The sequence below is a fragment of the Drosophila sulfurigaster genome, chromosome 2L (assembly GCF_023558435.1).
Source record: "Drosophila sulfurigaster albostrigata strain 15112-1811.04 chromosome 2L, ASM2355843v2, whole genome shotgun sequence".
NCBI lineage: Eukaryota > Metazoa > Arthropoda > Insecta > Diptera > Drosophilidae > Drosophila > Drosophila sulfurigaster.
Genome location: NC_084881.1, coordinates 14,087,664 through 14,109,146, shown reverse-complemented (window position 1 = coordinate 14,109,146; position 21,483 = coordinate 14,087,664). Strand labels below are relative to the sequence as shown.

The 21,483-nt window shown below is 39.6% G+C and overlaps 2 protein-coding genes across 5 annotated transcripts; both read right to left on the bottom strand.

Moving 5' to 3' along the window:
• Positions 1-2,932: 2,932 nt before the first annotated feature.
• On the bottom strand, positions 2,933-18,225 carry LOC133850323 (protein timeless). Of its 4 annotated transcripts, none has more exons than XM_062286379.1 (14): positions 17,851-18,224; positions 14,147-14,399; positions 12,410-14,078; positions 12,212-12,353; positions 11,628-12,136; positions 11,364-11,562; positions 11,174-11,301; positions 10,961-11,114; positions 10,448-10,600; positions 10,025-10,385; positions 9,502-9,745; positions 9,341-9,442; positions 4,342-4,716; positions 2,933-3,803 (listed from the first exon to the last, which is right to left on the bottom strand). In XM_062286379.1, exons 2-14 carry the CDS (start codon positions 14,241-14,243, stop codon positions 3,704-3,706), a joined length of 4,233 nt encoding a protein of 1,410 aa, XP_062142363.1. In that variant the 5' UTR covers positions 14,244-14,399; positions 17,851-18,224; the 3' UTR covers positions 2,933-3,703. The 4 variants fall into 4 exon arrangements, with proteins under 4 accessions (XP_062142363.1, XP_062142365.1, XP_062142364.1 ...); XM_062286381.1 differs by having other exon boundaries at positions 11,628-12,133; XM_062286380.1 differs by having other exon boundaries at positions 18,036-18,224.
• Positions 18,226-20,315: 2,090 nt separating this feature from the next.
• LOC133850875 (trypsin-1) lies at positions 20,316-21,298 on the bottom strand. The gene is made up of 2 exons (XM_062287118.1): positions 20,997-21,298; positions 20,316-20,930 (listed from the first exon to the last, which is right to left on the bottom strand). Exons 1-2 carry the CDS (start codon positions 21,296-21,298, stop codon positions 20,375-20,377), a joined length of 858 nt encoding a protein of 285 aa, XP_062143102.1. The 3' UTR covers positions 20,316-20,374.
• Between the last annotated feature and the right edge of the window lie 185 nt (positions 21,299-21,483).

Below are 21,483 nucleotides of genomic sequence, written 5' to 3'. Positions count from 1 at the left end.
TGCACATGTTAAATTTCATAATCATTTACCATAGAGTATGGATTGTGTGGCACGTTGATCCGCTGTTGTGGCAACCAATAAACCGTCAATGGAGGCTTGCACCAAAGTGAGTGTGAATTATTGCACTTTGGCGCTACACGACTTCTCCATGCTTCACGTTCCAATAGAAGGCTGTGCCGCACCATTGACAAAATATGCCCCAAATTTGGCTAAGAGACGTCTAGGAGAATATGGTCAGGCGAACTGTGTGCACCGCTCCATAGCCAAAGTTAAATGTTATCTAAATGGCATACACTCTCACTCTCTTACATAAACTCCATGGCAAGCCTCTGCAAAATGTTATGCAATCCATCGAGTGGCCTCTGCAAACAAATCTGCAGCAACTAATTATGTGCTGACAGTCGTCGAAAGGGCAGCGCTCACTTTGCGATCAAGTTTGGCAGGCAATAAATATTCTTATGGCTATGGAGAACGTTTTTAAATAACTACAAATCTTTTAATTTGAATCTTTCTATATTAAACTATTTCTACTTTGGTTGCTTAGAGCATTCGCCAGTCGTAGCATGATTTTTTCGCTTTCATATTTGCGGTTTCTTATTGTCAACTACTTTTATCTTTCATTTGCTAATAATGCTCTTTGTGATCTATAGTGTTGAACTTGGGATGCGAACCAGTTTTTGCAATAGAGTATTTATCTATTGCTTGCTATTGAATTCTTTGTGTGAATTTCCTGTTTAATTTGCATATTTCTCTTTCAGTCTTTTGCTGACAAACTTTAAATCGGCTTGTAAACACTTCAACGCCTTCCATTAACACTCTAAAAATGCGGACTACTCGAAGTAATCGGACACAGTAGATCAATAGACCACCCTGAGTAATGTCTTGCCACTTGGCTGACAACTCAATTGACGCTAACACTTTTTGTTTGTTAACCGATCAACTGCAGAGGTGGCTAATGTGATCCAGACACGCAATACCTCAAAAAGTCATCGTCAAATAATTCCCACAGACAAAAAACAACACACAACAACAGCAACAACAACAATTGCTGGTTGCAGATTGAGGCGCACGTTAACAGCAAATAAAATTAGCTGCCTGTCTTGGTAATTGCGCGGCATGGCCAAAGCCAAAGCCAAAGCCAAAGCCAAAGCCAAAAGCCAAACCAAGTTACAGTCACCAAACAACATCAACAACAACAAAGATGATGACGTTGCGCCGTGATTAGAGACTGCATTCTGCATTTGGTAAACAGAACGAGGGCTGGAGAATTAATATGCTAAAATCTGAAGGTGAACTAGTTAGCTAAGGGATGACAGAAATGTACAGGAACTATAATGATATTGTAGAAAATTAATTAAAAAAGATATACATGGGAAATGGGAACTATAAATTAGATGGCAAGATGATAAGCAAGCAAAATAACAAATTTTTATTGTTTAGTTGCTCGACTTTTATAAATCAAAAAGTGTAGTAGTTATTTGTTTGGAACAAAACTGATTTAAGATAGTAAACTAAACATCAATATAAAAGAGTTCCGTCTCCAAAAATGATTAAGAATTAGGAAGCTGAGCATGGAAATCCCATCAAACGTTCAATAAATCAATCTGAACTGAGGTAACCTGTTTTATGTCATCTGATGATGGCAATGACACATAAATCAGTTAGCAACTTACCCATCCTGTTATCGAACGCATCATTCAATATGTTAAAGAGCCATTAAAACTAAAGTTGAAAGTGAATCCAAGTCGTAAACAGTTTTTCTAAGAAACCGAACAAAACAAAAGTTAAATTGAATTTTTATTTGGCTGACGATCAGCTTATGAAAGCTATAAATAAGAGACGAATTAAATTAAAGTCTTTTAATAGATACAATTTCATTCTTGTTATAGTCTTTTTGAAGTCTTTTAATAGAAAACATTTCATTCTTGTTGTAGTACTGATTAATACACTAAAACCAAAAAGAGTTACAAAACTGTATTTTAAAAATGTCCTTTTCCAAATACTGTAATTTAAAGAACTAATGTGGCTAAAAAACTTGTCTAAAATAACTAAATTGCTCCATTAAATCCATTAAGCACTTATAGTGTTTATGAGCAACAATAAAATGCGAAATGAACTATTAATATTTAACTAATTATAATTTGCTAATTTGTGGAACTAGTTCATAGCTGCACAGATTGACCTCCAGCTGGAGATTCGAGCGGTCTTTTTCGGTCCGATTGAGGAAAAGAACAGCAATAGAAAGAGAGAACATTTTGTTAGGCCAACTCGTGCAGCACTTTTGCTGTCTTGGCCATGTTGCAATTAACTGCCAACTAAACAGCAATTGGCCACAATTATTATTATTATTATTATTTTCGTACGTTTATTTTTTTCTCAACAATGTTTGCTCTCGATTTGTTGTTGTTGTTGTCCATCTGTTGTGGTTGTTTTTGTTGCTGTTGCTGGCAACATTTGGTAATTGTTTTTGGCATGTTTACCATTTTGGTTGGCTGGGCTTTGGTCGCACATTTATTTATTTATGTGGCGTTTGGGCCATATTAAGCATATGTCTATGAGATTTACTTTGATTCCGCTACTGTTTGGTGCGTTGCAATTGCAATTGCTCTGTGGTGCAGTAGTTGCGGCTGTTGCAAGTACTGAGATTTGAGATTTTCAACGCCAATGACCTTAATTTGCAATGGTCATAGCTCGTTTTTCTTATGGCTCCGGCAATTTGCTGTGCATATTTCACATTCGGCTTACACAGATCTTTTGATTTCCCTGCGCCAACCAACAAAACAAAAATAAATAAATTGTATATTTGCTTTTGTCATTTGTTAGTCTCTGCGCTTGCGCCCAGCGTGTGGGCTAAAAATACAAGTACTACATAGATGTGTTTGACCAGAAAATACAAAATAAAACGCTTGTTCAATATTTCGATTACTACGATTACAATGAAAGCTTTATTAGTTTAGGTGAATATAGACAATGGCTAATCGGTAATCGCCATACATATGTATATATAGTACATTCAAAAGTGCATCCTAAAATATATAAATTTATATATATAATATTAAGTTTATAGTCCAACATACTTTTCGCTGCAATGCTGTAAATATATATTTTCATCATGGTATATGTATATTTGCACTATTTTAACCAGGAACTGCCCATTTATGTTTAGTATTATCATAACTTATCGTAACTACACACACTCGATTAAACTTTTGTAAATTCTCCAATGTCATCTTATTAACAATATAATGCACTTTTTTTCCTCCACGCTTTTTGCGAATAAATAGTATACTATTATTATATATGTTATGTATATATGTATATCACTTAAAATTACTAAAATGTTGCATGTAAGAGCTACAAAATATATGCATACTTGTATCTTATGTATGCGCTTTCTTGATCTCTGGTGCTTAAATGCTAAGTAATAATACATATTTAACATACAATATAGAATAAAGTTAAAGTTTTGATACAGGTGCGAAAAAGTAAAAGTAATTGGTAAAAGATTTGTAATGATAAAGATAAGGTACTTTTATTAGCTTTCATAAATAGTTGGGTACTGATTCTAGCCTGTCGCTTTGTCTATTTCTTGCCTCTTGATCTCGCACTCGCTGTGTCTGTCTTTTTTGTTTATGTTTCTCTCACTCACACTCACTGCCTCTGTCTCTCTCTCTCTCTTTGTCTGCCTTTTGTCTGCCTCTGCTCAATGATAATGGGGTACTGGCTCACGGAACTCATGCTTCTCATCCTCATCGCTGACATACATGCGGGTCAAGTCCGAAGCCACTGAAACATTGTCGCTGCTGCGATAAGAATTGAAGATGTAAAAGACATCGGCAAACATTAGCATAAACATAATTAAGGTGTAAACCACAGTCAAAGTGCACAAACAAAACAGCAACAGAAAAAATGATGTAAATGAAAAAAAAAGTTAAACAAAAGAAATGAAAATAATAAAAATAATAAATTCAGCGTTTACAATTTGCATTGCAAAGAGTCACGCCTTTTTAAGATAGCTCCCAGTTCGTAGTTAATATTAGAGTTGGACATGCAACCGCCTCCATTTTGGGTTGCGATCGAAATCGCCTTAAATTGAATAATTGGCCACCATAAATTTATGTGAGACACTCTTTGTGTCTTGGCATGCTCCTGGCTAATGACAGTTTGACATTCTGTCAATTTTGGTTTTTTTTTAATTTTGTTTTTGGTTAGTTTTCAATTCGATTTTTTTTTGGGCATTTGCGCAATGTGTCTAATTGTCAATTAGTTTTGGCATGGCGCTCTCAGAATCCCAGAGCAGAGCAGAGTTCAATTCTCTAACTCTCCATCCCACTCACTCACTTGGCTATCTCGTTTTCGTAGACCGATGCAACCATTGCGCTGTACTCCTGATCCAAGTTATTTGGCCGCGCAAAGTGTCCACCTGTCACCTCGATTCGTTCGAACGATGGCTTCATCACCGCATCCGCATTCGGATCCGTGGCAATTGTGCTCATCAACGCTGCCATCGAGAGTGATGAGACAGTGCCACCGCAGCCGGAGCTGCTGCTGTTCTCATTGTGCGGCGCCATGAAGCTGCAGTTGCTCATTTTGGTCAGACACGCCAAAGTGCTGGTCGGATTGGTTGCACTCAGCGATGTTTGCGGCGCCTGCGACGTGGAGGCATTCGACTTGCCCAATCCCTCGTCATCGGCTGTCATGGTAGTTGAGCTGACGCTGTGAACACAAAAATGGGTGAAGCTATTAGAGATACAGTGATGAGGAGAATTCGTTCAGTAGCAACATTTAAAATATGCATGTAGTATTCGTAGCAACCACAAATAGAAACTGAGTTGATCTTAGAAGGTGAGGTGATGAGGAAATTACTCAAGATTGGACATACTTTGAGCTATTATTATTTTAGAGTGTATGTCCATGATTTTTGAATATATTCACTTCTCTAATTAAATTAACCATTGGCACATTATTTATGTTCAAGATCATGATGGATTTCTTTAAAAAAAAGCATAAATTCTATGAATTTGAATTTCATGCTAAAGACAAAAATATTTTTCAATGTCAAATAACTTAATAGAAAATGTTGTTAATAACTTATTGAAAATGTTGCACTTTATCTTTAACTTATTTATATATTTCAAACAAAACCTTGAAATATGCGTAACTTTAAAAATTGATTCTTTTTTTATTTTTCTTTTTTTATTAACAGAAAAGTTATTCCAAGTTTATACTTAGCTCCAATTAAAGTACTAATCAAGAGCATAAGATTCATATTTCTTCATTATTTCTTTTTCTAATTGCATTCAAATTAAAAACAAAATTTGTTTGCAAGCGACTCTCATAAACACACGTAAACGCTGATCCCACTTCCAATAGCCCAAATCTCTGCTCGATTTAATTGGGTGAACTTAGCTACAAGCCTTCTTTTGCCCACAATCCAGATGGCTGCTCAATTAACCCTTTGGTACCTTAACTCATATATTCTCACACCCGCTGGCAATCCACAGTTGCAGTCACTGTGTGGCTGACTGAGTCAGCGTATTGCACTCGCAGTTCTCTTGCAAACTTGTTTATTTAATAATTAAAATGATTTATGCGACTGATTGATGTGGTGCTGCTGCTGCTTGGCGGTGCACTCAACAGCAATCCACACCAGCAATAGAAGCAATAGAAATAATGGCAGTGTCCATGTTTGCCTGCATGTTGCGCTTTAAGCTTAATGCCTCCTCGATTGTTCGCTCATAAATTTGCAACAACCATAAACCAAAATGTTAACAATACTCTGCACTACTCCGTATACGACACTGGAGTCGATGCCAAACCCAAAAACAATGCGCTCCATAGAAGGTCGGCAATTGAACCCACCGAGATTTTAGTGTGTGCGAATTAGATTTGTTTCTTTGAGCATTTAAAATACACAAGTCTAGTATTTGGCCAAGTCATCTGCCTGCTGCCGTATTATGGCTACACTTATACATCAAGTACAATAGAATGCAATTTATGCTAACACCGACTGACTGACTGCAGGCGGACACTTGAGACAGTCAGAGAGACAGACAGACAGACAGAGACAGTTTGTCTGCCCACTGCGACTGCAACTGCAACTGTGAAGGGGGGCTTTCGATTTGTTATTTCTTGGCTCGTTGGCTTCCTTGTGGACCGCACAACATAACAACCACAACAACAAATGTCAGATTCAATTTGCGCCAGGCGCCTACGAAAATTACCTTGGAAAATTGCAATTTTGTCACAACGCCCACAAGTTTAGCCTGGAGAAGAGTCGCTCGACTCGTGCTCAGCTCGCAGGCAAACACCTTTTGTGTTAATTTGCTTAAAACCCATTAAATATTGCTATCCAAACAATAAAGGCTCTTTGGCCGAACAATTTGGAAATTATGTGTCAATTGTAGACGCAGATTGTCATAAATTTGTATAGCATTACTTAATCGTAAATTGTTACATGATTTGTAGGCTTACTCAATCAGAAATTAGTTATGCAATCTTTAAATATCCCTTTTCAAATGTCAACATAAAAGAGTCAAAAAAAAACGTGTATTCTAATTCAGTTCAGTACCTGCTTCTTATGAATATTTTTGCAGGGGAATCCGTTCACTTCTTAAATATTCAGCTGATAAAGAACTGGTTAAAAGACTTCTAATTGTTTCGGACAAATTGATTGTTAAAGAATTCAATCGAAGACAATTGAATTGCTTGTTTGTGAAGATTCGTTTTGTTGTCATTGTCGTAGCCTTGCTCGTTGGGGTTAATTGAAACCTGTCCAATGCATATTAAATGCTGCATAGCTCCACACCTTTGCTTAACCCAAATAACAGACGCAACTTGCGAGTACACACGAGTCTGAGTATTGAGCTGTTGGCATAATGTAAACAAATTTGCATTTCAACTAAAGCTAAATCATACTTTCAGCACGCAGCGAAACAATAGAACTTGTTTACCACTTCTTTTAACAATGCTCATGCTATAAATTTATATTATTTATCTTCACATATTACTATATATGTACATATTGTCGTTTAGTAGTCGAGGGAACCTTTTTACTTTCCATGTGTGTTATGTGTGTGTGGTTGTTGAAGATAACAAATAAGCCAAACTTGTTTCGCATCAGCAAAATGCAACCGGAGAACCATTTGAACAATAAATAAAATATCAGCTTAAATATTTCACATGCCGTCGAAGCAAGAAGAACACACAAATGACTATTTCAATTCTCTCGGTAAAAACATTGTGTATGCGGTATCAAAAAACTGGTTCAGTTCACTTTTGGGTTTCTGTTCTCACAGTTCCGCTGAACCGGCTGCGGTTAAAACTTCGACAATAACTTGAACTGGGACTGGGAATTGAGATTCGGACGATGCTGCGTAACCCCATGATGAAGATGCAGTTGTAAAATTCACCTAAATGTCATTTGGCGATGTTTGTTGTTAGCTTTGGAAACGTTATTAATACCCTATAAAAGGTACACCTTCTACTTGTTTATATAAATAATAAATAAATTCTTTAAATAAGCTGAATAGTTTGTAAAAATAATAGTATATTCTCAATTGTATTCTACACATAAGACTACAAGCTTTGTGGATCCTCTTTCTATCTTCGATAGCTTTTAATTCTTTCATGAGGGGTATCTCAAAATCGAGCACATCGTGTTAATTAAATCTTAACATGTTTGCTGTAAGATTTATAGCTCATTTATGGGCCCGTGAAAGAGCCCATTGTTAATTACTTATTTAACAATAATCAGCTAATCAATCGGCAATTGGTAATTGCCAAATTGAAGGGGGAGAACTGAAGCGTAATTGTCTGCAGGCGTTGATTAAACATGTTTGATTTGGTGGCTGTTGATGAATCATTTGATTGGCGTGGCTGACTTAATTAACCAGGTCGCAATCATAATGCCTTGCTTAATTAATTCAATGCGATTGTAATAATTATTTTTATTGATATTTGCGGCTACTGTCGAGCTGGCCAAAACAAGTGTGTATCTCTCAGATACTTTGGCCAAAAGTCTGCGCGTGCTAATCGCGATGACTTCAATTCGTGTTCAACTCGAACCCTGCTTCAGCTGCTGTTGACAGAGGTCAGACACCGTTTGTATCTCACGAATAACTTTGATTTGATTTTGGTGTCAGTTTCACTTATAGATTTGCAAAACTGATGCCAGGCAACGCGCCCACAAGAACTAAGGACACACGAAGGCAAAGTCGACTTTGAAATGCACTTTTACAAATTTCAACAGAGTATTAAATTGAAATGAAACATGATGATATCATGCTTGATTGAAATTTTATTGATTGGAGAATTTTAATGGATGTGCACTGAACTGTTCAATCCAGTTATTCAAAGAAATTGCCGCTAATTTAATTGATTTCCATAAATAAACCAAAATAAATTTATTTGTTTTATGCCAAATTTATAGTACACCCAAAAATGTGACTGAATCTACCTTAATGAGTTCTAACACATAATTTATAGCCGCTATTGTGCTACATTTTGTAAATTGTTCTTCTTTTAAACTTTATATAAAGTAGTATATGATATATACATAACATAATTCTACCAAATTTGAAATCCCATTTCTTAAAGCTTTAGGTAATAATCAAAGATAAATCTTCTTAACTCCAAAGAGTGTCGAGCTTCCATTCAAGCTATTGTTTTTAATGGAAGCCCAACCCAAAACTGAAAAGTTTAGAGATGTAAATAGTTAAGAGTACATTAATCGCGAATCTTCAAGTTACATACTCAAATATTAAAGCATAAAAACAAGGAGTAGGAAAAAAGCAATCATAAATTGTACGCAAAATGTCATGGGGAAGAAGCAGCGGGCAGGAGGCAAGCTTGTGAGGTCCAAAACAGCGATGCAAAATCTAGCTACAAGGCACACAAAGTATCATAGATGTTGAGAGATGTTGGGACAATGCCGAAATCATCCGTTTTCGGAGTTTATGAATTTAGATGAGGCGAATGGGGCAATATGGTCGAACATTTGGAACTGAACGGCAGGGAGGCCATTCTACGTTAGTGGCCAAAACAATGGCCAGAGTTGACATTTACTATAGTGGAAGTTGCCAGCAAGTTGCTAGCAGAGCGAGCAAAGCGATGGCGACAACTGTCAACGGACTCACACACGAAAGTAAATGTGTAGCCGGGTCTTAAAGTTCATAAATTGGATTGAGGGCGCCATGTAAACAATCTTTTGTTGGCCATTTACTGCCTGCTGCTTGCTGTTCGCTGCTTGCTGTTTGTTGTGTGGAGTCTTTGGCTGCCGTGTGCCATAAATCTGATGGCTTTTGTGGCATTGTCACACACACAGTGTTTGCTCACTTACCAGTCGCTGATGTCTGTTGCGGGTCCCGTTCGCTGATTGCATTTACTGCGCATGACCAACTGCAGCCAGTTGGGCACCGGTGGCGTCGGATCCGGCGTATATCTGTAGAACACCATTCGATTAGCGATTAGTTCAGTGAACGCGAAGTGCGACCAACTCACCTGATGATCGAATTCGAGTGCTTGGCTTTGGGCACCGCAAAGATCTCATTACAAGCTGCAGCAGCTGCCTTCTCTACTGCAGCATCCACTTCGGGTATAAGAGCCAGCTCCTCCGATTCAACGATGTCCGCATCGAGGCTGCTCACCGAGCTGAGGGAGTTACGGGTGCCAGAGTGATGATAGCGTGAGGAGGCACTTGATGAGGTGGCATCCTCCATTTCGCTGGGATCGAACTTGAGCGTCACTATAAGGAGCCGAAAATGAGGAGAAAGAGAGGCACAGAGCATATCGAAATACACCGATTGACACACACACAGAGCCACAAATGAGTTGTTGATGAGTTCAGATGTCAGTGAAGGCAGTAGTGGAATGGTACAAGGATCAGGCAGGGTATAGGGCAGTAGGATTATTGGAGGGCGACGGGCGAGATTCCCATAATCAAAATTTGAGCGCAAAAATTATTGATACCGGTATATACATCACCTTGCATAGTTTTTCATTGACAATTTCGAGTGCAACTCACGTTTATTCAGCGGTCCCAGCTTCTTGGCCAGCCCATACATTGTCTCTGGCGTCCAATAGTCGGGTATGCGTGCAAAGATCGAGCCCGCATCCGCCGGCAACTGAATGCCCAACTTGTGCAGCAGCAGCACAAACGGTTGATACAACATCGTCGTCGACTGTTCGTTGTTCCACTGCACCACAGGTATGGACTTTTGCTTGTAGATGTAATGATAGGCCACCGGTTCCATAATGGGATCCACTTCGGGCAAAGTGCTGCCACATTTGAGCATCAGCTTGACGTAGCAGCACTCGAGCAACAGCTTCTGCAGCCACACCAAGTGCTGTGACTTGTGCTCCTTGATAATCAAGTCGAGCAGTATCTGTAAAGTCCAATAAAAGCTGCAACTCTCTTTATCAATTCAAAAGAACCTTTGCGACGCACCTGCACATCATCTGAGGGTTTTCCGTACGCACACTCCTTTAGCTCAATGCCCGATTCGGTGGTGGCCGAAGTGGGCGTGGTCAGCAGCGTGCGCTGATACTCGGCGTCTTCAAACTTCATCAGATCATCATACTCCAGCAGCGTTATAATGTCCTAGAAAGGTGATCAAGTTTAGTATAGATTCAGGGCACCTACTGAGGGATTTAATTATCAGATACTTTCTATTAAAAACAAAGCATCTGAAATGTTTGCTCAATAATAAAAAAGTTGAAAGGATGAATTTGATATATCTTATCTTTACTGCAAGCACTTCTTAATAATGTATTGAATATACTGATTACATTAATTTAAGGTTTCAATTTGAGTTTAAGAACTTAGCTCATCAAACTAGATTTGACTGTAAAACTTAGTTGGGAGTTATGGACTCAAATGTATAGAAGCTTATACCGAAAGACAGGCAGAATGAGTCAATCGATTAAATGTATATTAAGTGATTCAAATTCTTTAACTCACCTGCTGCAACAGTTGCTGTATAATCGAGATGCGTGTCTTGAGCTTGTTGCCATTGTTGCTGAAGAGCTTCACGATCTTGCCAACAATATCGTTGTTCTTCTTGCTCTGCACATAATACCAATACAACGTATCCATCTCCTCCTGTGACCAGGTGCTGTTAATCAAGAAAAGTGTTAACTATGCAGAGCAGAAGAGCAGCGGTTCTTCATTTACCAAATGGTGTGCTCCTGGTTGTGTTCCTTGGTCATTTCAGTCAGGGAAGTGGTGGGTATGGTCAACGGTGACTTGGGTGGCGTGTTCATAAACTTGTGTATGACATACTCGATGAGATCGGACCAATCCTGCAAGATATATGTCAAAGATTAGAGAGAGAAAGTAAAGTCATTGTGCTTCTTTAACGCACATCGCAGAGCTCATAGTCAGCCTCCCAGATCCGCGAATAGGTCTTCAATATGATGGGCTGAAAGAGCACACCAATCTGGCCCAGATCGCCGCCAATGTGATGCATCATGGTGAAGATGCAATCGTTGACAAACTCGCCATTATTGTTAAAGTCCTCCAGTAGAATGCCATAATAATGCATCACCTCCAGGGTGGCAAATCTGAGAGGAGTAAAAGGAAATTCAATACTTGTATTGAAGAGAATTTTCAGGCTCTTGAAACTCACTGTGAAATGTGCTCGGAAAGACCAATAGTTTGTCCACCTTCCAGCTTAGCGGCGCTGTCCAGTATGAGCATGAGTATGTGATTGGTCACGACCAGATCCTGCAGATACTGCTTGGAATGAATGCTGGGATTGAAGCGACGCAACAGGAGCACAAACAAACAGCGCAGATCGCTGGTGGAGCCAATCTGCAGCTGCAGCTGCCGCAAATGCTGACGATCATCCTCGCTTAGATGCGTCACCTTATTGTATGTCTCAATGGCCTGCAGGAATTCCCTGATGGCTGTCACCACTAAATGCATGCGTCGCAAATACGGCTTAAGATCGCTGCCCTCTTGGCGAGCATTCATCTCGAGTTGCTCGCACAGACTGACGCCTTCGTAGGTCAGATAGCTGAGCACATCGTAGGTGAGAATGGTGTCAATGTGTTCCATATCGAGTTCGAGCTGAGCGGCAAACTTTAGAAAGTAGGTGACAAGCCAGAAAAAGTGCGAAGTGTCAATAGGGACCTTCTAAATGGAGAAGAAGAACGAGAAACAAATTTAATTAGATAAAAGTGTAACAGCAACAACTAATTAAATAGCTACCGCATTGGAGAGCAGTTGCTGATGCAGTTCATCCACCAGATAGTTGTAGCCCTTGAGCAGAAAATCCACAGTGAATTCCTTGAGCAAATTAGAGATGTCTTCATCTGTGGGCGTGTGCTGCACTAGACCCTTCATGTTGATGCTGCAGATAAGTGAATTAAGGAGGGGACTCAAAAAAAAGGACAAAGCTCAACTTACAGACTGCTCTTGCTGCGCTTGACGAGCTTCTTGCGTCTCAACTCCTTCTTGTCCTGTGGCGACATCATCGTTCGCTGCTTGTTGCGTGGCTTTGTGTTGCACGGCGGCTTCTGATGCTGCGGCTTGCCCTGAGGTCCATCGTCATCGTTGCTCGATGTGGATATGGATTCTTGGTTCTCCACTTGAGTGCCATAGCCGCAATCGGAGAGCTCCGACTGCGAAGAGGGACACTCACGCTTCTGCGGACAACACTTGCCCTTGGTCAGCTGCAGTTGACCCGCATGAGGCGACTTCTGACCCAGCTTCACAGCCGAGACATGCGAATGCGACTGATAGTTGTCGGTCAACATGTCAGCTAACGTATTGCGTCGCGTGGGCAGCGGTGCGGGTGGCTTAAAAGGCTCGTAGCTGAGGTTTGTTGTGCGGCTGCTGATTTGTGACTCATCGTTGTTGTTGTCGTTGCCAGCTGTGCTTGTGGCTGGTGCTTTATTGGTAGTGTTGTTGACATTGTCAGCTGATTGTGTAAGATTTAATGGTTGCCCATTGACGCCCTCCTCGTTGGCCTCCTGTTCTTGTTCCCGTTCTTGTTCTTGCTCTCGTTCTCGTTCTCGCTCTTGCTCTTGCTCGTATTCCTGCACTTGACTCTCGTAGTCAATGTCATCCATGGCCTCCTCCTCACACTGCTCCGGCTGCTGTGGCGAGCCAAGCAGCTCGGTTATATCGCTGGCTGCCTCCGAGCTATCCGGCTTATCGGCTGTGACCCGCGCCATAGCGTTCTGGTACTCGTGTCCTTTTCGACTGACCTCTTGCAAGGTGGCCTCGGTTCCTTCTCGCAACGCCTGTCGCCGCTCGTCGCAGCCCTCCTTCTTGCCACTGCTTCCACCACCATTGCTGCCATTGTCTGAGGAGTCCGAGGTAGGATCCGAGGTAAGCATAGGACTTGAGTCACCGCTGCCCTGTTTTGGAGGCGATGTATTGCTCTCATTGTCCTCAGAACTATCTGAGAGCGAAGCCTCAAACCACAAATTTAACAGCTTCTGCAGCGTGCTCACGTGCTGATCCTTGTAGATCAACGCAATCAGCTGGACCATGGTAACGCCCCAGAGCGCACGCTGCGGACATGTCATCAGGTAGAGCATTAGCTTATCGATGCTCTGTATAAATAGGTTCCACAAGATGGTGTTCTGCATGGAAACCTGATGACTGCCACCGCTCGACTGCAGCATAGGCATGAGGAAATGCGCATGTGTCTCAGGAATGTGCAAAATATTACGCAGCAAGAGCAAACAATTGTTGATCTGATCGCATTTGTGCGGCGATAGCTTTGGCTCCGATTCCAGTATGTGCTTCATGTACTCCACCACGCTCTTGGTGCTCTTCGGATCGGTGAATGCCTCCTTGCTGCTGTACAACAACTTGTTCAGCTCGAAGATGGTGTGACGTCCCACCTCGGTGCGATACATCACATCCACGGAGAACAGACACTCCACCGGCACCGTGAGGTTGACCAGTATGCGTATGACGGACTCGAGCACAGCATCGTCCTTTGCATTCTCCAGCAAGGGTATCAAATCGGATCGCACATTTTGGCCAAATCCGATGGCACGACGAAATGTGCGCAAAGTCTGATCTTCGTAAGTCAGCTTGTAGTTGATCTCCTCCAAAATGGCTAGGATGAGAGATTTATAATCGTTAATAATAATAATAATTATGGGAATGATGACTTTGTTGACTTACCCAATGCATTGGGACTAACCACGTAGGTGTCTCCCTCAAGGGAGCCCAGCGAGGAGAAAGCGCTATGCAACTGAGGCGTTGCGAGTAACCAGTCCATAACAATTGCTCTCTATTTCAGTTCTATTGTGAGATTGCACTCGTAACGATAAATACGATTCTTAAACTGCCACTTGTGGCACATTGTCAGCGTTGCACATAAAACGGATCCTTTAATGGAACCAAAGATTAATTGGTTGTGTTGCTTGCTCAAAGTCTGAAAATGAATTATAAAATTTAATTTAAATTAAATTAATAAGGTTACTTAATTTACTTATTTTAATTAAATTTATTTATTTAGAAAAAAGTTATCTAAGATTCAATAAATTGCATTACTACTTTTAACAACCTGCAATAATTTCGGAATATTCATGAATAAGCCTTATTATACAATGTTTTTGTTAAAAATAAGAATTAATTTAAAATGCTTATTTTCATATATTATTTTCATTCAGACTAAAAAAAAGGTTTTCTATACTAATATCTACCTCTAATTGCCAGCACTTGAACGTCATCAAATATATAAATAAAATATCTAATACCAAACAAACACGCTGCCAAGAACATAAATCCCAAGCTGATCTAAAACCTCGCCAAAAAGGTCATCGCTTGAATTGAGTTGCGTATCTAAATTGCTTATGAATACAAGTATACCATGTTTGTATTCGACTGAATGAATTGCCAATTGAATAACTAAATATTTATATTCACCACTGCCAATAGCTGAATCGCCACCATGAATCGTTTGTCCAATTCATTATACAACCGAGCATTGTCCAAGCTTAAGGGCATTTGCTGCTGTCGCTGTTCCATAAATAGAAACCAGAGCTGCCCACACTGAGCTGCATGTGACGAATGACCAACTGCCATCCATCTATCCCATACTCCTCCCCTTTTCATCTCCTTTCCATCCGTCATTGGAGTAAGTATCAGTTAGTGCAATGTGCAATCGTGCAGCGTGCAGCGTGCAGGATAACGCGACAGAAACAAGCGATGAACAAAACTCGAGCGCCAATGTGAAGCACTGAGGCAACACGTGACCGGGCAGCGTGTGCTTGTTATTGCTGGCACCGCTGCAGCTGCCGCTGTTCTTAGAATACGTCAGGGAAAGGGGGTCAGGGGCAGCGTTTTAGCTGTTTACATTGGCAATGCCAGCAAGACGAGTCAACTACTTCGAAGAGCTTGGGCCAACCCTAACCCAACGTGTACACGTAACCAGTCAAAGCATAATAACTCAATAGCATTCAATCCACAGGCATCCGCAGTTCGCATGTGACTTACACACACACAAACACGCACCTCTGCACACACACACACACACATTGGTACACGCCCTCTCTTTGCCTGTCACACATACAGGCAAATACTTTGGGCCTGACTTTGATGATTGTGTAAACGTCGCAGCTGGAGGACAAAAAGCTGCACAATTTTCCAATCAGCATTTTCACCATGCACCTCCACCCCCCGTTGACTATAACTAGAATAATGGTAATGCTTTTCTTTAGCATGGTTTTCTTCGCCATCCTAGAAATATCGTTCTGTCTTTGTTTTTGGTCATGGGTACTTCAAAGAGTGTGCGAAGCTTTACAAATGACAAGCATTGCTTAATTACTATTTGCTATTTTTGTCATAACATTCAATGCTACCTATTGTTAACTATAATTGGTTTTTACTCGGTGGCGGCAAGAAATGATGGGCACCATTCATCGCTAACTATTTATTGCTACCTGCTACTGTAGTCACATTTCTGTTGCATACTTTCGAGCGTTCGCTTAAAATGGAGTGTACTAAAAAAGCAAATACAATTTTAGTACTAGCTATGAACTGAACTCGCTTAATATTTAATTTAGAGCTAATGTAGGCAAATCAATAAAGTAGTAATTAAGTTCTATATTAAATGGTGTTAGTAAACTATAAAAATTATTATTTCAGTTTAAATTTTGGTAGTTCGTCTTTTAAGCTTTGAAACAAATTGAAGTGCATTTCTTTGATATTCTCAGGGACAAATAAGAATGACTTTACATAACAATTGATTCATTAAAATTCATTCACTATAAGATAAGCATATTTGAAGACCTGCATATGAATACACATATGTATCTATTGGCATATTTGTGGTGTTGTAGCCACACAACCCCAATACCATTTCCGCTGAAAGTTATGAAACAAAGTACACACATCCTAACATAGAGACACAGCAGACCCCTTACATAAAAATTGATTTGTTGACTGCGCCAAAGATAACAAATGATATGCGCATTTGGATTTATATTGTTCATGCAGCTAATCGAAATGCATTTTCATTCTTTCGCAAAAAGCAAGGAAAATTCATTCAGCACTTTTAACGCATATTTTAGCGTGGAGAAACGGTGTGCAAAATTCTTGTATTTTTTATTTTATTGGCGTAAATAATCGACGACACGATGACTTCGAAGAATAAGACAACCCTCTCATTCGATTCACTGGCTTTGCAATGCTAATTGGGACAAAATAAGAGAAATGAAATGAAAGTAAAACATTTCCTAGCTGCCTGTCAAAACAGATGACACAGTCTACTCTGGAACATCCGACATCTGGCGGGCCTGTCAAAAGCAGATCTAAATATTGGGGGAGCAGTGAAGTGCATTACTATAACGACGTTGAAATACACTTCAGCTTTTTAAAATTTATTTCTATAGCATATATTTGCGAGCAAAATAATTACACGACAATTATTGTATTCAACATGAAACGCAAGTCATATTACCTCAATAAATTATCAATATTGCGATAGATTATTCAGTTCTTATAGAAACGAGCCCAGCTGCAGCCCAATGCCTATTGTAATTCTCAACCGTACTCGTAAAGGATTACAACTTGAATAGGGGTGAAATTGTATTGTGTAAATAGCAAGATAAGTAAATGCATTACGAGGGTTACTCTATAAAAACATCAGATACTGTTTAATACGCTTCCTCAACTTATATTACAAATAAAGAGTAAATAGTAAATCGAAAATAAAACAGATCTCTATAAAAACATGGGATACTATTTAATACTCTTCCTCAACTTATTTTACAAATATAAAATGAATTGTAAACAAACGAAAAAAAAGAAAACAGAACTAATAAAATCTAAAATAAAATTTAAAATTAAAAAAAAATTCATTAAAAGATCAAAGTAAAATAAAATTTTGAGTTAGATAAGTGAATTCCTAAAACTTTACTGCAAGGGTATTAGATATGTTGATAAGCAATTCCAAAAAGCGGTTCAATGACTGCAACTCGATGTTCCTTGTCTTTTCGCTGAGTTTTTGAATTTGATAAGCGTCTATTTAAGTTTCAAAAGTGCGCTTTACCTCTTATAATATATTATATAAGTTATATAATTTGATTAACATATTTCCGCAACAACTTTGGGAATTTGTTGTGCAATAAAAATAAACCTGTAGCGAGTTTAAGTAAACGTTACGAGTAAATTGCTTAGTCAGCGGAAAATGCAATTTTGAACTTGGCGCATTTGCAAGTGCAAAACGTCAAAGCTTTTCCAATTAGTGAGCTTTCATTTGAAGCAAAACTTTTGATTTTGTATGGCGTACTATATAGCAAACTGTGCTAGGTCGTGTCGATCTGCTTTGCTGCTGTGGTTAAATGACACTAAAAATTTAATTTGTGTGCTACTTGACTTACCGTGTACTCATAAGTTATTCCACAGTGGTCAAATTGCTATTTGTTTTGAATGAATTGCGCACTAAATTGTTGAAGTACTTTGTTTAGTTTTTAGTTTTCAATACTAGCACAGATCGTTCACAAACATTTGCAATTAATGTGCCAAGTCTTGCGTGTTGCCGAGCACGATTTCAAGTTGAACTTACGTAAAATGCAAAAACAATTTGCACTTTTATCAATTACTGCGACAGCAGAGAGCAGCAACAAATGTATTATTCACTTAAACCAACACATTCACAAAGCACTATCTGCATTAGCAAAAACACTTTTCACTGCACTTCCACTAATTTCGTATTTTATTGTAACTCTTTGTTGGCTAAAATATATTTGTTTTTTTATTTTTGTTTTTAACGAGTTGGAATATTTCTTGTATGGGTTAATTGGATTGTAAATAAAATATTTGTATTTTATTTGTAATTGATATCGCGCCGCGACACGAACCGTATGCTTCAAGCGTACAACGAAGAATGCTCAATTATTTGCATTGTTACTCGACTAGAACCCCAAGCGAATGCACCGCGAGCTGAGCTGAGAAGCTTCGGCTCACACATACAGTCGCGTGCCCGTTTACATTCACATTGCTGTGGCGCATGAGATGATGTAAAAGCTTCGACTACAAGTTGCTGTTTTGCCGGCCTCCGTATGCTAGTGTGCATGCAAAAGCTCCCACTCTCTTGCTCTTTCTCTGTCTTGCTCACGGACAACTGCGAGTGCTTGAGTCACTCACGTGTAGCGGCAACGTGCGCACGTTTGTTTTCGCTGCTCTACGAATCATTGCGACTATGTTGACATGCATTCTCATCTATGGATATGTATATGTGTGTTTGTGTTTTTGTAGACAACAACATCGCACCGTTAAACGTTTTCTGCCTACACTTTTTGCCTTAGGCATCGACTTCTCGCTGCTGCTCGGAATTCCTTATTGATTCTTGTTGTAATTTGTTGTATTGATGTTGGTAGCTCACTCTCACACACACACGCACCCACACACACACACATACACTCCAAATAACCGCACATTGACATCTGTTGCCTAACACCTCGGTCTTGTTTTTGTTGGTTTCCACATTTACACAATCATTCACTCAACAGTTGGTCAGTCAACGCGGCGTATGCGCAATGAAACGACTTCTGTGACGAAGCGAGCCTATGAGCACGTCAGCTCATCAGCTCCACTGCAACCGCACTGCATAAGGAAGTTCTGCGAATTAAGGGCCACATATTAAAAATCGCGAATAATTGACGTTTATACAATAAACATATCGTATCCAGTTACCTAGAGGTAAAAATACTTACAAAGCGCATTTGTTTGCACTCAATGTTACTTAATCAAAACTAAATGCATGAAAGCAGCAAAACAGTTTGAAGGTACACCCGCCTGTATGAATGTGAGTGTGAGTGTAAGTGAGTGGAGTGTTATTATCAAGTTCAGGGAGAGATCGTGTTTACGACTCATTCACACTTCGGTCTGCCGAGAGGTTTAACAATTTTAAGAATTTGATTTATATAAATCAATTAGTAAAATTAAATGTAAAAAAAAGTAGAGATACCAAGCAACAAAATATCAAAAAATTACAACAAATGTAAAATTCTTTTTTATTTAATAATCATGTATTTTTTTTTTAAATTTTTGTTACATTTAAATTTTGTGTAATTTGCGTTCTTTTCTTTCTTTGTTTTACCGACATTTTGGAAAAATGAATACTATATTTGGTAAATATTATTTTCGGCAAACGACTATTATCAGAAAAATAATTTAAAATTTTTGAAAGTGTAATATTCATACCTTATTTAGTTTAAGTTTTGACAATTATCAATTATAATAATTAATTTAAATACTCTGTAATGTGGATAAAAATTTTGTCATCACTGACATATACTTTTTGAAATATTTTGTATTTTGTAATTGAATAAAACTTTTCTTCACGATTTACTGGAATGCTAACTGTTGATTTCATAATTGCTGCCTTATGCAAGTGTCTAATGGCAAGATCTATAGTATTATTAAGCAAACTAATCAGACAGCAAAACAACAAAGAGAAAAAGGCAGGCAGGCGGTGAGCATTCGCAATTTAATGCAAGGCAAATATATGTAGTCAACAATTCTCACAGCCGTATACGTAATATTAATTGTGTATACGTACTTCATTTATATATACATACATACGTATGTATGTATGTTTGTAACCGGAGAACGAACGGTGCTGATAGAGCTATCAATTGAGAGTGCTGAGCAATTACAAGTACGACAAGGAAGACTCCTGCCCAACAATTTAGACGGACAATAAAATGCGACGCGGATGCGGCATGCGGCATGCGTTGCTATAATGTGCTCAGCTCGAGGATGTTGCGTGTTTTGGTTGTCTGCGTGTTGGCAGCGCATGTGCAAAACGTTAGAGCAGTGTATGAGGTAAAATAAGGGCGAATCTGTAGTTGGTTATTTTCATAAAATAGTGTAATGCATTTATTTGAACAATCGTCACAATTAGACGCCGCTGTGTTCTTTAATCCAGTCACGTGCTTGCGCCACTCTCGAATATACCCCGGGGTAATTAGGCTTGGCGCAGCCATAGCCCCACGACACCACGCCCACTAGAACACCCGCGTCATTCACCATGGGACCACCTGAATCGCCCTGACAGGCATCCTTGCCACCCTCCATGTAACCAGCACAGATCATGCGCTCCGTAACGCCGCCGAATTGTTTGTACTTATCGCTGCAGACATCCTGATTCACCAACGGCACCTGGACGCGACGCAACCACTCACGAGACTCTAGCAGATTCTGTGTATTGCCCCATCCTGTGACATAGCAAGGATCGCCGTCCATAAACATTTGCTCCTCCTCTGGCAACTTGATGGCCTTTTTAGTCTCATCAAACTCGATCGGATGTTGCAACTGCAGCAGCGAGAAATCATAATCCACATTGGTAAAGTTGAACTTTTCGTGTTGCACAATCTTTTGGAGGCGCAACAGTTTGCCACTTCGCGAGTACTCGGAGCTTCCCAATCTTACACGCAGTCTATCGAATTTTTGACCACTAAAAAGAGAACAGAATACAGTTATAAAATTCAAATCCCCTTATTTAGCATTTCCAACTACTTACTAAGTGCAGTGTGCCGCCGTCAAAATCCATTCCTCAGATATCAGCGAACCTCCACAAATATGACTCGATGTCTGCAAGGATATCTGATGAGGTGCATCCGTGATGTTTATCCTTTCGCCACCCACAATGCGTCCATCGAGACGCGGCTGCAACTTCCACAAGTCATTGACTAGCGAACGCTGTCGCATTACAGGTTGTGGTATCAAACAGACGCCACCCAAGACAATAACGCTGCACTGCAGCACGACAATTACCACCAATTGTAGTGACAACATTGTGAGTTGACTTCTAGCTGCAAGCATTGCGCTTTTATACCCAGAATTGGGCAGAGCTCGCAGTTCGATAGCCACCCACTGAGACCCAAAAGCACGCTGTGACTCTATCTTAGAAGCTACCAAATGTCACACTACATTTATTTTATATCGTAGTGATAGGGAAAGGGGGACTTTTTATATAGATAAACGAAGTTTGTATTCACTAACCTAGA